This window comes from Narcine bancroftii, chromosome 6 (assembly GCF_036971445.1).
Source record: "Narcine bancroftii isolate sNarBan1 chromosome 6, sNarBan1.hap1, whole genome shotgun sequence".
NCBI lineage: Eukaryota > Metazoa > Chordata > Chondrichthyes > Torpediniformes > Narcinidae > Narcine > Narcine bancroftii.
In genome coordinates this window covers 9,910,292-9,927,268 of record NC_091474.1, presented here as the reverse complement: position 1 = coordinate 9,927,268, position 16,977 = coordinate 9,910,292, and the positions used below count along the sequence as shown (strand labels likewise).

At 40.5% G+C, this 16,977-nt stretch overlaps 1 protein-coding gene across 5 annotated transcripts in view; it reads left to right on the top strand.

Moving 5' to 3' along the window:
* Positions 1-1,172: 1,172 nt before the first annotated feature.
* The window catches only part of LOC138735682 (peroxidasin homolog), a 179,359-nt gene continuing 163,554 nt past the window's right edge, over positions 1,173-16,977 (top strand). For all 5 annotated transcript variants that reach the window (XR_011339869.1, XR_011339868.1, XR_011339867.1 and 2 more), the window contains exon 1: positions 1,173-1,397. Coding sequence is in view for 2 of the 5 variants with exons in the window: in XM_069883882.1 (XP_069739983.1) it covers positions 1,237-1,397 (161 nt within the window). In the remaining 3 variants the exon portion in view is untranslated. The remainder of the gene's footprint in view (positions 1,398-16,977) is intronic.

Here is a 16,977-nt window from a genome sequence, read left to right as displayed (position 1 = left end):
CCCAGCTGAACTAATTTTTACACCTCTGGTTCGGAATGACAATAACACCACCTACAAATTTGCTGACTATACCATGATCGTGGGTTGTATGAAAGGTTGGTGACGAGTCTGCGTGCCAGAAAAAGATTGAAAACTTGGCTGAATGGTGTACTAACTTTGCACTCAATATCACCAAAACCCAAGAAGCTGATTGTGGACTTCAGGAAGGGAAAACCAGAGGAATATGATCCAGTGGTCATTGGGGGAATCAGAGGTGGAGAGGGTAAGCAAATTTAAATTCTTGAGAGTCACTATTTCGGAGGACCTTTCCTAGACCCAACACAAATGTTATCATTGAAGAAAGCATGTCAGTGCCTCTATTTCAGGAGTTTTCAGAAGTTTGGTCAACCACCAACTTCTACAGATGTATTATGGAAAGTGTGCTGACCGGCTGCATCGCTGCCTTTTCTGGGGGCACCTCAAGTTCCGAGCGGAAAGCCCTATAAAAGGTAGTCAAGGATCCACATCACCCAGGACAGCTCTTCCCTCTCTTTCTCCTGGTCTCCTCTCCTCTAGCCCCGTCTCTCTTTTCCCTCTGTCACCTTTCACAGAGCCAAAATCAATTCTCAGCTTTCTTCTTGCCTGTCAACCCTTCATCCCATCCAGGTGACACCTTCTGTCTGTTGCTCTTTCAGACGGTCGCCTGGCTCTTCCCCCTACCCTTTCTGCTCATCCCTTGAAGAAAGGCTCAGACCTCCAAAAGGAGGGCCGGCTGAGCTCCTGCAGTCTCTCTGCCTTTTGTGGGTGACAGATTTTACCCAGTTCAGGGAAATCAAGTTCTGGGAAACAACTCCATCGTGATTTGACGAGCGTCTTTTTAATTGAAGAAGGAAGAACAGTTTCAGCCACCAGACGGCTCCTGTGCATATATTCTGATGGGGGTACATTGTTACCTCGACTAAATGAATAAAACGAAGAGCATATTTTCAGATACGTGATTTGTTCAACTTGTTCTTCTTCTGATTAAAGTTTGGATCTTTGGAACTGAAAGAAGTGATCCCTGATCTCTGGAAGCATTTATACATCAGGAGGGAGTATCTCCCGTCTTCACGAGTTCCCAGAGCTGGACGTTCAGTGTTTGTCGAGCAGGATGTTGCGCAAGAGGACACTTGAAGTGACCGGCTTGGGACGGACTGGGTTGATCCCGTCCACGTGCCCGCTCTCGGCTCCCGGCTCGAAGCTGGCGGCTGCTGCACCATGTCGCCCCGAAGTTTCGTGTTCTTCGCCAGCGCCTTTTTGTTCTTCTCTCCCTTTGGCTCGTCCTGCCCCAGCCGATGCCTTTGCTTTCGGACGACGGTGCGATGCATGCATTTGATGCTGGAAAACGTCCCCGAAGTTTCTGCCCAGACAACTATTTTGTAAGTAGACCGCTTGCACCCCAGGTTTATTTCGGACCGGCGGCGCCCCTCGAAATGTACGGATAATGAAAACGAACCCGAAATACGAATCTTGCCGAATTCTCCGGGACAACTTTAGATCTTGTTGAGTTGGTCTCGGTTTCGAATCAAAATTGTGGACCGGACGCAGGGTGCAGGGGGTCCCACTTGCAGTTCGGGCAAGTTTTCTCGGGAATGGCCCCTTCTGGAGAGGTGCCGGCCCGCCGTGGATTCGCTGCTTGGGGCCGCCGAGATTTGCCCAGATGTGGCCGGAGCCGTTGGCTCAACTTGCCCCAGTTGTGGACCATCCTCTCCACGTTGCGGGGCGGCCGGTCGGATCTTCAGGACCTTCAACACCAACCCAAAAGACTTTCACCCACCACGCTTGTTTTTTTGGGGGAGGGGGGACTAATTTCATGAAATTGACTGCCAAGAAGGGGGTATGTGTCTATTAACAAGACTGGGGCGTTTATTATTGGGTAGTGGGCAGTAGAGCCCCACTGATCTGGCCTCTGAGAACTTCCCCTTGAATCCCCAAACACGCTTCTTTGACGAGCAATAACCGAAACTTCACTTTATAAAAGAGAGAGAACATTTTTACTGGGACTTGCAGGAGATACCACTGGCTAAAATAGAATTTCCTAGCGTTATTCCCAAGTCATGCATTTAGAAAACTAGTTTTACAATAGTTCAGAACTTGCACTGCTTTGAAATCATATTTTTGGTGGATGTCTTTAACTTTTATCCTACGCTTGTACCAGCAAATTTTGTGTGGGACAAGAGACCTTGAATAAAGTCCTCTCCAGCTTTCAAAGAAGTGGGGGGGGGGGACTTGAAAACAAAAATGGTCAGTCTTGAGCATCTAAGTAACGTAGACTGTTAGGGTAACTGCATTATTTGGTGCTATCAGTCAGATTTCAGACACACCTTTAGAAAATCTCCATTAGCAATTCACATACATGAAAGGGAATGTCTGCTGAAGAGGCCTATTTTCAGGATTCATTTTTCCAAAGCAAATATTACAGAAGGTTATCGTAAATGTAAGTGATTTTTAAAGTATGTTCTCCAGCTTGATCATCTGTGTATTTATTCCTTTACTTAAAGCTAATCCATATTTATTCTGACCTTTGACATTCTTCAATAATGCTCCCCAAAACATTCCAGCAACACCAGATGTGTGATTGATGTCGCCATGTGCACTTACTTCTTGGGATCTCTCCACAAATGAAGTATGATAAAACTTTCTATTCCAAGAAGAAGTTATCTAATAATTGCTCTGTCTACTTGTGGAAGTAGGTTTTATGGAGGTATTATTTGGATTTGTGTCTCTGAGGTTGCACCACAAATCTTTGCAAGGGACAAATTTAAAGGTTTAGTGTGCCATTAAAATGTACACTGGCTTCAATTAAAGCCAATGTCGGTAAAGATTTCAGATTTATTGTCAGAGCACAAGCTTGACATCAAATACAACCCTGAGATTCTTTAAAGAGGGGGAACAGTGCTGCAAATAACATATTGTATACTTTAGGGCCCATAAACTTCAAATTGACATGCAAATAAAAATGGAATTGAGACTGAGTTGCAGAGCTTCTAACGGTCAGATTGCTTGAGTTTGAGGCCAGCATATTACCTTAGTGACAGTGAAGGTGGTTTTGTGGTGCAAGTTTTAAGGAGGTATCTCCACTTTTGTAAATAGTAGATATATTAACTCTACGCTGTGATTGTTTTAATCTATTATACACTTTTTATTGTTTTATTTGAGGAGTTTCAAGGAAGTTTTAAAAACTAAACCTGTAGGCATTAATGATGGAATATCTGTTCTAATCATGATGGTTTAATTGGATATTGGAGAACAGAAAAATAAACTGTCTATGTCATTGTGCAAACCTTTGTAATTCAGTCTGTTCACCTTTCTGCCTTTGGCCATTTTTTACTAAATTGGCTTAGCATCTACTGAGTGAAAAGGTTCTAAATTCATCTCTAACTCTAGAGACATGAACACACAAGTCTAGACTAACATGGAGATTTTTTAGAGATATCGTCCTTTGGTATCTACTTAGAGGCCCTGTCTGCTCTCTCAGTCAAACATTAAGGATTCAATGAATCCCTTTTGGGAATTATTCAAGTGTAATGGTCAACATTTATCCCTCATTTAGTATTAATTAACAAAACAGATGATCTAATTGTTATAAATTAGCATGGGTGGGGGGGGGGGGGATTGCCCTATCCAAATTGGCTATTGTGATTGCAGTTTGGCATAGAACTAAATCATCTTGGGTGGGTGGGAGCGGGGAAGGTCAGTGTTGATTTTGATCCAGCTGCAGGTCAATAATCTGGACTTTGACTATTTCCATAGAAACCGTTTAAGTAGCTCTTGAAGTACTGAGTGGTGCAGTCTCAATGATATCAAGTTATTGCATATTATTTAACATGGTTCAAAGAGGACATTTTGGCCACGTCATCCTTCTCCACCCTTGCAACATTTCCTGTGAAGAATTACCAATTTGGAGTCATTGAATGATGGTTGTGATTTTTAAATGTTTGGCATTGATAGATTGTAAGGAAGGAATAAGGAGAGATCTGTTCTGCCTTTAGCTTTTGTTATTCTTGACCTGCTAACGCTTAGTATAAATATTAACACATGGATTTTTCAAGTAGACTGACTATTACCCCCTATATTTTAAATGATTTAGTGTCAGTGTTAAAATAATACAGATGGAAAAATCTAAATGTGAATCTCAAACATGAGAAAGTATTCTGCTATTCAGTTGATTTTAAATTAAATTTTCTCACTCATTTTGTTCTGAATTTTTTTAACCAAATGTTATGGCTTAATCACTATTTTTATGCACAACTGAGAAATAAATTCTAGTTATTTTTTAAATTGTACCCTGGTTTTGATAAGTATTATTAAAAGCATTTTCGTGTATGAGAAGAATACAGTGGAAAATAGTTTGTTGAGGAAGTTCAAGAAAAAAGTTCAAAGCATTGTGCCTATTCCTTACCGAACACTGAAATTCAGTGGAACATCATTAAAGGAAGTGTTAAAAATTGTCAGTTTTAAGGATAATTAAAGTGTGTGTCCACTGCGTGGTAAATTGATTATGATTACTTCAATTCGAAGTTAGCACAAAAGGAGATGTTTCCATGCAAAGCAATCTTTCTTTGGCTTGGCTTTGCGGAAGAAGATTTATGGAGGGGTATGTCCACGTCTGCTGCAGGCTCGTTGGTGACTGACAAGTCCGATGCGGGACAGGCAGGCACGGTTGCAAGGGAAAATTGGTGGGTTGGGGTTGGGTGTTGGGTTTTCCCTCCTTTGTCTTTTTGTCAGTGAGGTGGGCTCTGCGGACTTCTTCAAACTGTGAGGCGCCAAGATGCACGGTTTGAGGCGATATCAGCCCACTGGCGATGGTCAATGGGGCAAGCACCAAGAGATTTCTTTAGGCAGTCCTTGTACCTCTTCTTTGGTGCACCTCTGTCTCGGTGGCCAGTGGAGAGCCTCAAAAGTAACAACAAAGCGAGAGACTATTACATCATTAAAATGTGGATTGCCTACATATCCTGAGGGGAAAATGAAATAGAATAGAAAGAGCCAATTGAATCACCAGTGACAATGTCTGTTGTTTCATTTTCGATGTTTTAAAAACACCTTCAAAACTACATAGGTCATTTGCAAAGGTTTGATTATTTATTTGGAGTGATAGATCTATTCATTATTGATTCACAATTATTTAAAATATTCTGCTTTTCCATTCCTAAAGCCAGTACATTTATAAGGTATTAGTATGGATTAGAAGTACTGTATTTGGGTTAGTTAACTGAAACTTTTTTTTAATCACAACTTTGCTGTTAACACCTATTCTAATACTCCTTATTTTTTAAATTTGATTTGTCATGTAACTTTACAAAGTAGAGTATTTCCTTTTTTATTCAATATCAAATGTTCATCTATTTGTTTGAAATGTCGAAGCTGGTAGATTACTACAAAGTGTTTATGAAGCCGAGGTGACTTTTGAATGTTGTTTTTTTTCTATTTGACATGTCAGAAAATTTAGTCAACGTTAATCCAGCATATCTGAGATTTCTTCTGGTGCTGCACTTTGGGAGTATAACCTCGTGTGTCCATATCTGTGTGGAAAAACTTTGGAAATGTCTATATATTTGTTTCCTTTCTTCCTTGTTGTCGTTGAGTGTAATCTTCAATTTGGAAAGCTGTAAGATGTCAGGTAACGTGCAAATGTTTTCCTGAATTTTTGTAGATGAACATAATTTACATAGCTCAATAATATTTTAATGTTTAAAATGTTGATTTTCTTCTCTAGATCAATTCTTAATGTGTTGTCACCTTGCAATGCTCTGGTGAGAATATGCACTCTCATTCAACCTGCTAAAAATAACATGCATGTTAACATTATAAGGTTAGTGTCTGGAACATGTGTACATTTCAGCATGTACAGTGCTAGGTAGGAGGGCCAGCTTTACAAAGAGAGAAGAGGATGGTGCCAACCTAATCCTATGTGTATAAAGTACTAAAACTGGGAACAAGAGAGCAGCAACAGAACAGCTTTACATTTGGGGATGACATCTAATTGGAATGTGCAGTTCTGAGAACAATATGCAAAGATAAAATTGGGCTGTTTAACATAGACCACTGTGCGTAAATGAGTCAATAAAAGGGAAATGAGGAAAGGGCATGTATTTAAAAATAACATGAGGTGCAGGGCCCACCATTTGAGGAAAATTATGTAGTTCTGTTTGAAATCAACAGTAGAGTGTGTGGTCTTCAGAAGAGTGCATAGATGAATCGAGGAGGCAGTGGAGTGCCAAAACCTGGCAGCGTCCTGAGATTTTTGAATGTTATGAGGCAGATCATCAGTAGGATCGATGTGATGATGAGGGATTTGTAACCCGAGTTCTAATTTGGTTCCTCCTCCATTCTACCATATTTGCATCTTGTATCGAAAGTGAAGGACAGAATTGGATCTGAAGGTGCTGAAGTCAATGCTAAGACCAGGCAACTGCAAAAGGCCAAGAAGAAAGATAAGTTGCAGTCGTTCTGGTTTTGTGATATTGAGTAGAATGTGGTTCTTGGAATTGGATGGGATTGATTGAAAATTGAAATGACTACTAATTCTTCTGTACGGTTGAGCATTCCAATGTTAATTAACTGATATAATGCTCTCAAGAAAAGGAAATGTATTTGTGGAATGTCACAGTTTGTACAGGACAGAGTGTTACGTGGTGCACAGTTAGCTTAGGATTGGCACAGTCACATTTTGCAGAATCCTAATATTTGTGCATTGACTGACTGGATTGGTCAATCAGGATTTTGAACTGTCCACGTTTTTCATGGAAGGCCATACCCTGAGGTTTTATTGGAATTAAAAGGTTAGTTCAGTTGGAGACTTCATTCTACTATCTTATCTGAGCTTCTGCATTACTGTATCCTGTGAGGGCTTGTCTGTGTCTGGGAAACAGAGTAGTGAGGTAGGACATTCTTTAAATTTGGATGGAGAGGTTTTAGCTGTCATTCATACAGATGATGTCTCTGTGTAGATTTTAGGGCTGTGCATTGCAGCATTTAACTAAACATTGCATTTTGGTATGAATGCTAGCAGCCATATAACCATTTACGGAGCGGAGGTACATAGTGCTGAGCCTATTTTCAGAATGGTCCGTTTTTGCATGCAGTTCATTCCAACCTTTATCTCTACAAAAGGGAATTGTGAAAAGTTATGGCGCAGTTCATTTTTACACTGAGGTTGGATAGAGTTTGAACACCTTAAGTGTTTATCTGAAAAAGATAACGAGATGTATATGGACTTTGTAACTGTTGAAATTACAGTAAAAGTCTAAAAATCCGGGTGTCAGAAATCTGGACCATCTGAGAATCCAGATTTCTCGAAAACTCTCGGCCTTTGTCTGCGCCCATGTGTGTGTATGTGCCACAGATGCACAATGGCAACAAGTGACCACGCAGAAGTCGTGAAAATGTAAGAAATTTTTTTTTAACCATATTTGGTTTTTGTACTTTGTATTTTATATGAAAAATGTCTTGTTGATAAATTATCAAAATCTACTAATGTATTCTGCCTGGGAATCCGGAAAATTTGGACTGACCCAAACCCCGGATGTGAGGACTTTTACTGTAATTGGTGAGATGACAAATTTTGCAGGATTGGTTGCATCCTCTTCTTGCATTGACAGGTCTGATGTTAGTGTCTTCATTATCTTTAAAGATCTTTGCCCATTTAGTTAATCTATGTAATCAGTCTACACAAATTCCTTTAAAGAGGTAACAAGCATAATCCTTTATTTAAAAGCCCTGAAGAAGTTTAGGGCAATGACTGTTCTCTACATGAGGCTGTTATTCAGATTCCCCATCTGCCTGGTTTGTGTCAACACTAGATTTGTATCAACTATGCAGGAATATCAGAAAAGGTAGAGTTGTATGGCAAGTTCAAGAGACTGTTGATGCTGGAATTAAGCAACAATCTATTGAGGGAACTTAGTGGATCAAGCAACAATTATGGGAGGGAAGTAACTGTCGATGTTTTGAGTCAAGGCTCTGCATCAGTGACTTGATCTGAAAGGTCGACTCTTCTTGTTCTCCCACAGTTGTTGCTTGACCCGCTGTGTTCCTCCAGCTGATTAGTTGTTGCCTGGCATACTTGGGAAGGTAATGTGAAGGTTGAAACCGTGTGGTTTTGAATCTTGGTTAATTTTCTGCCTATCACTTTGAGAAGTGTTGTTTGTAGTGTTACCTTGGTGATTGATGTAATAAGTCGTGATGTCCGCGTAGACTAAGAGCCTGCATCTCATTCTTCCACGAACTATGAAAGAGATGCAAGCTCAAGATCATTTTCTTTGAATTCGTCATTTCTTGTATATTTCTTTGAGGTTGAATATAGTTATATTTTTAAATACAGTATATGCTTTGTTTGTTCGTCATTATGAAAATCTTAATGTGAAGTTATGCAAAATGTTTATTTGTTTTATCAATGGATTAAAGCTACATCTACAAAGTTTGGTTTATTGGATTAACCAGAAGGTCATTCAGAATATCGTCCCCACGTTTCCTTGAAGATGACTCATTTTGAAAGTTGGGAATACGACAGGCAACACAGTTTTAATAGTCAACCACATTTCCAAAAATCTTTGCATGCTTCAAAAGGATCAGCAAATGCCTCATGGGTCACACGCAGCAAAGTTGTGCTAGAAGCCAGCCGTTTTGTTTCTGCTGAAGGCATGAACATGTCCACAGCAATTTTGGTATTGATCAATACTGGGTGTGATGGTAATAAGGTGTCCTTTGGGGGATGTATTCCTCCAGTTCTTAGTGAGTAATGTAACTGAATTATATCTGTAGCTCCTGGGATTACTGGCTCATTTGCCTGATTAAGGTTAGGGTCACTCAAGTGATAAGTGAATTGGATTACATGATTATGCATGCAGACAGAACTGGTGTATGTATTGAGGTCCTCACTCAATATCTAATTAGTAAATCCAGCACAGATGTAGACTCTTTGCAAGCACTGAATAGTTTAAAAACTGGATTGTAGGAAGTATATATAAAGTAGTATATTGTGCAAAAGACCCAAGGACATTGTGAGACGAGGCAAACAGGCAATTGTGATGACAGATGATTTGACAGTGTCTGGTGGACTGGAGAAAGTACTTTCCAGAGAGCATAGGCCTTTCAAAATGCAGAACAAGAATTTGGATAGTGATTTATCAGGGGAGGCAGGAGGAGTGGAAAACCAGAAAGTGAGAAAGATGCTTGTGAAAGGGAATAGCTTCTATCTTTCAAGGTAGAAAAGAATCCTTGGTTAAGGAAGATATGGTACATTTCAGGATCTCTGAAGGAAAATATCAGAGCAAATGTTACAAAGCCAGATAAACAAGAACAGTGAAAAGGGATCTAGTCAAGGTAGATGTAACTGAACTCTGAAAGATGTAGCATCAATGGAAGGATGAGATTAAATTCAAAACTAATGACATTTTCTGGAGAGGAATTCATTGAAAAAATAAATGTGATGTGATTACTTACAAGTTGACATCTTACTTTGCAACTGTGATAACTGAAAGCAAATTGCTTCAACCATTTGAATGACCAATGTTAAATGCTCGGGATGCAAAGCCAAAATAAGAGCTTGCGATGAGTATTATATAATTGCCATCAAGGCCAAGGCTGTCATGAAGCTGATGGTATTTGAGCATGGTTCTTTTGTAGCACAATTAAATAAAGCTTTTGCTGTTGTCTGAGTAGTTCTTTCAGCTGCTTGCCTTCCACAATTGGGTCGCTTTCAGAGGGTTGCACCAGGCTATATGATATTGTAGAATGTGAAATCGAACATAGATCTTTCAAACACTAAAAGTGCCAACATTGGAAGTCCTACCAGTAAATTTACAATTATTTAGCTATTGTTGTTTGGATAGGCAAGTTTGAATATCTATGTGTTGCAAATAATCTTTGATTCTGTCTAAATGACTAAGTTGAATGAACTGCCAGGCTTCCTGATTTTTCTTTTTGTGTGTGTCTGATAACCAAGAATTCAGATTGCAATAATCAGTGCAAGTGCCCAAGCTGCAGATTTCGGTTATCTACGGTTTATATAATTGATGGCTGTGAGTAGCAAAGAACATAGAATGGTATTGTGTTTGGAAAGGTATAAGGTTTGGTGAGTTCACAGAGAGGAGAGGTGAGTCTGGACCCAAGTGTTACAATCAAAGGCAGACAAACAGGGGAAGTCATCAAACAACACTGGATGAAGAAGCAGTAGGGTGGGTCAATAAGCTTGTGGATGACACAAAGGTTGAAGGAGTTATGGGTGGAACTGAATGTTGTCAAAGTTTACAAGAGGATATAGACAGGATGCGGAGTTGGGCAGAAAAGTGGCAGATGGATTTTAATCTGGATAAGAGTGAGGAGATGCATTTTGGAAGGACAACCAGAAGGTTGAGTACAGAGTTAATGGTCAGTTACTTAAGAGTGTGGATGAACAGAGGGACCTTGGAGTTCAAATCCATACATCCCTCAAGGTTGCCGCACATGTTGATAGGATAGTTAAGAAGACCTATGGCATGCTGGGATTCATTAATAGGGGATTTAATTCAGGAGTTGAGAGATCATGTTGCAACTCTACAAATCTCTGGTAAGACCACACTTAGTGTTCAGTTCTGGTTACCTCAAAATAGGAAGGACGTGGAAGCAATAAAGAGGGTGCAGAGGAGATTTACCAGTATGTTGTCTGGATTGAGAAGCAAGTCTTGTGAGGCAAGGTTAAAGGAGCTGGGACTTTTCACTTTGGAGCATAGAAGAATGAGAGATGAATTGATAGAGGTCTATAAGATTATGAAAGGCATAAATAGGTTGGACAGCCAGCACCCATTTGCCAGGGCAAGATCAGCAAATGCCAGAGGACAAATGTACAAAGTTAAGGGAAGGAAGTTTAAGGGAGGCATCAGGGGTAAGGATTTTTTTTTACACAGAGAGTTGTGGGTGCTTGGGGATGGTGGTGGAGGCTGAAACATTGGAACATTTAAGAGACTTTTAGACAGACACATGGATGAAAGGAAAACAGATTATGGGATAGTGAGGGTTTCGTGTTTTTTTTTTAGGAAGGAATACATGGGTCGTGACAACATTGAGCATTGAAGGGCCTATACTGTGCTGTATTGTTCTGTGTTCTATTTCATGTGTGGTTTTAAAAAAACTTGCCTCCACATCTCCTTTAAACCTGCCCCCCTCCTTAACTCGATGCCCCCGGAATTACACCTTTTCACTCTGGGGAAAAATATTCTGAGCGCCCCTATCTACACCCCTCATAATTTTAATATAATTTCATCAGGTCACCCTCTTATCCCCCAAAGCTCCAGTGAAAATAATCCAAGTTTGTCCATCCTCTCCTTGCAGCTAACAATCTCCAATCCAAGTGATAGCCTGGTAAACCATTTCTACACCCTATCCAAAGCCTTCACACCTTTCCTATGCTGGGGTGACCTGATCTGCACTCAGTGCTCCAAGAATGGCTGAACTGAAGTTTTACACAGCTGCAACACAGCTTTTCAACTTTTATACTCAGTGCCTTTACCACTCATCAGCTTGCACATCAATGCTTCTTAGGTTCCTGTCATTTAGTGTAGATGTATACTCTTCGCCATGAAAGACCTCAACAATGAAGACGCTGTTTACATCCGGTACCGCACGGATGGCAGTCTCTTCAATCTGAGGCGCCTGCAAACTCACACCAAGAGAAACTTGTCCGTGAACTACTCTTTGCAGACGATGCCGCTTTAGTTGCCCATTCAGAGCCAGCTCTTCAGCGCTTGACGTCCTGTTTTGCGGAAACTGCCAAAATGTTTGGCCTGGAAGTCAGCCTGAAGAAAACTGAGGTCCTCCATCAGCCAGCTCCCCACCATGACTACCAGCCCCCCCCCCCCACATCTCCATCGGGCACACAAAACTCAAAACGGTCCACCAGTTTACCTATCTCGGCTGCACCATTTCATCAGATGCAAGGATCGACAACGAGATAGACAACAGACTCGCCAAGGCAAATAGCGCCTTTGGAAGACTACACAAAAGAGTTTGGAAAAACAACCAACTGAAAAACCTCACAAAGATTAGTGTAAACAGAGCCGTTGTCATACCCACACTCCTGTTCGGCTCCGAATCATGGGTCCTTTACCGGCATCACCTACGGCTCCTAGAACGTTTCCACCAGCGTTGTCTCTGCTCCATCCTCAACATTCATTGGAGCAACTTCATCACCAACACCAAAGTACTCGAGATGGCAGATGCCAACAGCATCGAATCCACGCTGCTGAAGATCAAACTGCGCTGGGTAGGTCATGTCTCCAGAATGGAGGACCATCGCCTTCCCAAGATCGTGTTATATGGCGAGCTCTCCATTGGCCACCGAGACAGGTGCACCAAAGAAGAGGTACAAGGACTGCCTAAAGAAATCTCTTGGTGCCTGCCCCATTGACCATCGCCAGTGGGCTGATATCGCCTCAAACCGTGCATCTTGGCGCCTCACAGTTTGGCGGGCAGCAACCTCCTTTGAAGAAGACTGCAGAGCCCACCTCACTGACAAAAGACAAAGGAGGAAAAACCCAACACCCAACCCCAACCCACCAATTTTCCCTTGCAACCACTGCAACCGTGTCTGCCTGTCCCGCATCGGACTTGTCAGCCACAAACGAGCCAGCAGCTGATGTGGACATTTACCCCTCCATAAATCTTCGTCCGCAAAGCCAAGCCAAAGAAAGAAGAATACTCTTCGCTCTAAAGTTCATCAGTTGTATGTTCTTTCTTTCTTTTTAAAATATTTTATTAATATTTTACAATAGAAAAATTGAACAATATATTTATGAAATGTGATACAAGTCCAAGAAGGTAAAAAAGTTGGAAAGATGATTGTAAGTAAGACTTTCCAAAGCACAATCCTAATAATAAAATAGAATAAGAACATAAAGCAAATTAAATTTCAAGACCTCTTCCCCGAAACAAGGTTGAAAATTATTGTTAATGGCAAAATCCTAGAGTGGGACAAAACAACTCCACATTAACACCAAATTGTACATTCTCAAGTAACTATCCATCATTACGAGCCATTGCAGTTTTAAACTTTTGCATTTCGTAAGAGTTCATACATATTTTAAGACACTTCATAATATTTGCTGTCATTTCTTATAATTGATCTGCTCAGGCCGTTCTTCCACGCTACACAGCCATTGGTTTTAATTTAATTCCCCAGCCGTAATTTTAAAGACATTTGCTGGAGTACTGTTCTTTTGATGCTACAGCCCCTTATACCTGACCTATTCTCCAGTGTGAGCCTGAATGATTAACAATAAAAACTTTAATGATGTTCCTTGAGCAACATAATCAAATTGGGCTTATGTTAATAATTCTTGTCTCATTTCTTTACTCACTTAATGATTCTTCAGCAATCAAATCTATTTCAGTAAATGCAGATGAAGCTGAATGAAATTAAAAGTGTCTTATCATAAAGTCCATTCACTCCACTTTAGCATTCAGCAAGTCATATCGATTCCAATGCTCCATCATCTGAACAGTAGTGTGCAAATCAAGAGTCCTGCACAGTGCCATCTCCATGGAGATTGTTTTTGGTTCTGGCCACCGAAACAAGGGATATTCAATTCTTGGAGCAAGTTCAGAGCTGATCAGTGGAAGTGATTACTAGCAAAGGACGAAGACCGTGGTTCTCAACCGTTTTCTTTCCACTCACATACCACTTGAAGCAATTCCTATGCCATAGGTGCTCTGTGATTAGTAAGGGATTGCTTCAGGTGGTATGTGGGTGGGAAGGAACAGTTTGAAAACCACTGTTTTAATTGACTCGTTATGTGCAGCGTTTCATAACTCTAAAGGAAGTGGGCCAATGACAATTTTTCTCGGGCAAAATATTTCAGTAACAATTGGGTTTAGAGCAGTTATTCTCACCCTTCCCTTCCCACCCACATCCCACCTTCAGTAATCACTGAGCACTGATGGCATAGGGATCACTTAAAGTGGTCTGTGAGTAGAAAGAAAAAGATTGAGAACCACTGGACTAGGACATGAGAAAAAAAAGATTTAAAAGGAGACGCATCAGGAAACAATGCAGAGCCATACAAGATAATAATAAAAACAAGTAAACGCTCTTCTGGAGGGACTCAGCAGGTCAAGCAACATAAATGGGAGAAAAAGACAGGAGAAATGATCTGCCAGCAGAATATGTTTATCCTCAGATACCACCATCTACAATTTCATGTGCGTCTCCAATAATAAAAATTGTGTGAAAATTTTCCATGTGAAATATGCCTCAGGCAATGGGTTTATACTAATAACAGATCATTTAAAGACTGATATCAGGAGGTTCATATTCTCAGGGTGGGAGAGTGAAGCTGAAAATTCAAAAGTCATCCTTTGGAAACTGTGATGGGAGGAAGGAGCAGACCTGTCTCTATCTCCTGCCTTACCAGTACACGGCAGAGGTTGAACATGGACATTATTGTACAGAGAAGGGCCTTACTTGAGAGCCATAAAAAGAGCTCTTCCTATTTTGTAACTTGCTTTATTAAGTTCTTATTACCCTTTTTAATTAAACCTTAACATCATTCAGTTTTTTAATTTGGATTACTCTCGTTTAGAATTATATAACTGATTGTTAAAATTATGATCAGATGTAAAAAAAAAAAAATTGGTTTCCTACCAAAATGTAACTTGATGGTCATTCCTGGTGTGTTTCCAAGATGTGGAAAGTGTGCAGAGAGGATTTACTCGGATGTAGCCCGGACTTTAGGAAATGTTAAATAAGTTTGGACTTTATTCCCTGGAGTGTTGAAGAATGAGGGGAGATTTGATAGAGGTATTTAAAATTATGAGGGGGACAGTCAGAGTAAATGTAGGTAGGCTTTTTCCACTGAGGGTAAGTGAGATACAAACCAGAGGACATGGGTTAAGAGTGAAAGGGGAAATGTTCAGGGTGAACTTCTTCACACAGAGTGGTGGAATGTGGAACGAACTGCCAGCTGAAGTGGTGAATGCGGGCTCAATTTTAACATTTAAGATGGGAGAGGTGTGGGCTATGGACTGGGTGCTGGTGAATGGGACTAGGCAAAAAAAATGGTTCAGCTGTACACAGACTAGAAGGGCCGAAGTGGCCTGTTTCTGTGCTGTAATGTTCTATGTCTTGGCAGACATGTGAAAAGAGTATTTTAAAGAAATACCTCTTCTCCGCATTGAGTGGGTTGGGTATAATTTTAATCAGTGACACCTGCTGTGAACCATGACTCTACCATTATTTGCTGTAAAGTGGGTAAATTTGCAGATAAAGCTAAATTTAGAAAGATTACAAGAATCATTAGAACCCAGTCTCTACCACTGGAATCGAACAAAATATGCAGGCTGGCAACGTAGTGACCGATAAAATGTATTACAAATGAGTGCAGTACATAGAGAAGACAAAATAAAGAGCAAGAGTTTTCCATATCTATTATTCAAATAGATCAGTGACGTGATCTACCGGGACCATTGCCTGAAGAGGGCGCACAAAATCAGTGAACCGGTGCGGACTTGAAAGGCCAACATGGCCTGTTTCCACTCCGTAAATGGTTATATGGTTATGCTCGGAGTCAGAAATTGGGCCACATTGTGTGATGGCAGCCAGTTTTGAAGGACCAACAGCCCATATCCAAAACATGAATGACAAATTCTCGACCAATATTGGGTCAGACTGCATTTCAGAAATTCCTTGTTAATATGGTTTATTTTGCACTCTTTCATCTCTTCCTCCCCTCTGCATTTATCTCTTCCCACAACATTGGATGGTACTGAGCAACAGCAAAGGCTTTTCCACGAAATATTTGGTGTCTATGGCCAGAAAGGAACAGTGGCACAAAAGATGGTACTGGAACCCAATGCCCCAACATCCAATCCTCACCAGCTCCCCCATCCAATCCTCACCAAACTGACTTTACTCACCTTTGCCTCTCATCAACAGTATTGGGCATCAGGCTGCTACTAAGAAAGGGGCCCATTCCTCTCGTCTCCAGTTCCAAAGTTCTAGCAATCTCACAATAATGTTGAGGTCCTGTTTCAAGCTGGTCTCCTTACCTTTGTGGAGGGATTGTAGTTTGCAGTTCAAAGTAGATCCAAAGGAATTTTAACCTTTCAAGATTCAAACGCCAAGTAATACAACATTGCAATCAGTGAACCTCGTAACATTACTAAAATAGTGGAAAACTTTAACATAGGTAAAGACTGAGATTTTATTGCGAGCAAAATAAAATGGTCCTCGAGGGTTTTCTGGTAGGTCCGAATGTACAAAATAAAAGCTAATAGAAAACGTTGCTTATTCTATAGAAGCAGAATATTACAGTCACATTTAGACTTGAAATGGTAATTTCAGACTGATAGCAGAGATTGCAAACACATGAAATATGATCAACATATGGATTTAATATCTGCTGGAGAAATGACAAACAATGTTGCAGAATATTTGAAGAATTTATTGGCTGTTGCTTTTAGGATAAAGAGCAGGATCTTAATCCCCCTTTTAAGATCACAGTTCAGGTAATCTCAGGCATGAAGCATTGGGGTTTGGTGGGAGGATAGATGAAATAGGCATTTAAAGTCAAGTTGCCATGAAGAATTACTGATGCACAAAATTAGCGTAGCTAATCAAAATTAGCGTGGCCCATCAAATTTGAACCATTTCTCTGTGTGGAGAAATCCTAGCAGTCCTACTTCTCTGTCCTCTCCCTTCAGCCTAATAAATAATTTCCTTTTGGGTACAAAACCAGCACCACTTTGAAGGTTTATGTTGAATCTAGATTGACAATTGCTTGAGAAACCCTTTCCAGAGAAGAGGTCAGAGATGAAAACAGGAAACAATTTCTTCAAATGCTATTCCAAGACTTTAAAATGTATGGGTGTGCGCTGGATAAAATATTCCTACTGCAAATGTGGGAAAATAATCAAAAGAGAAATGCAAATTTCCAGGGCTGTTAATCGGGTCTACGATACTGATCTTCATTTTTGCCTGCTCTG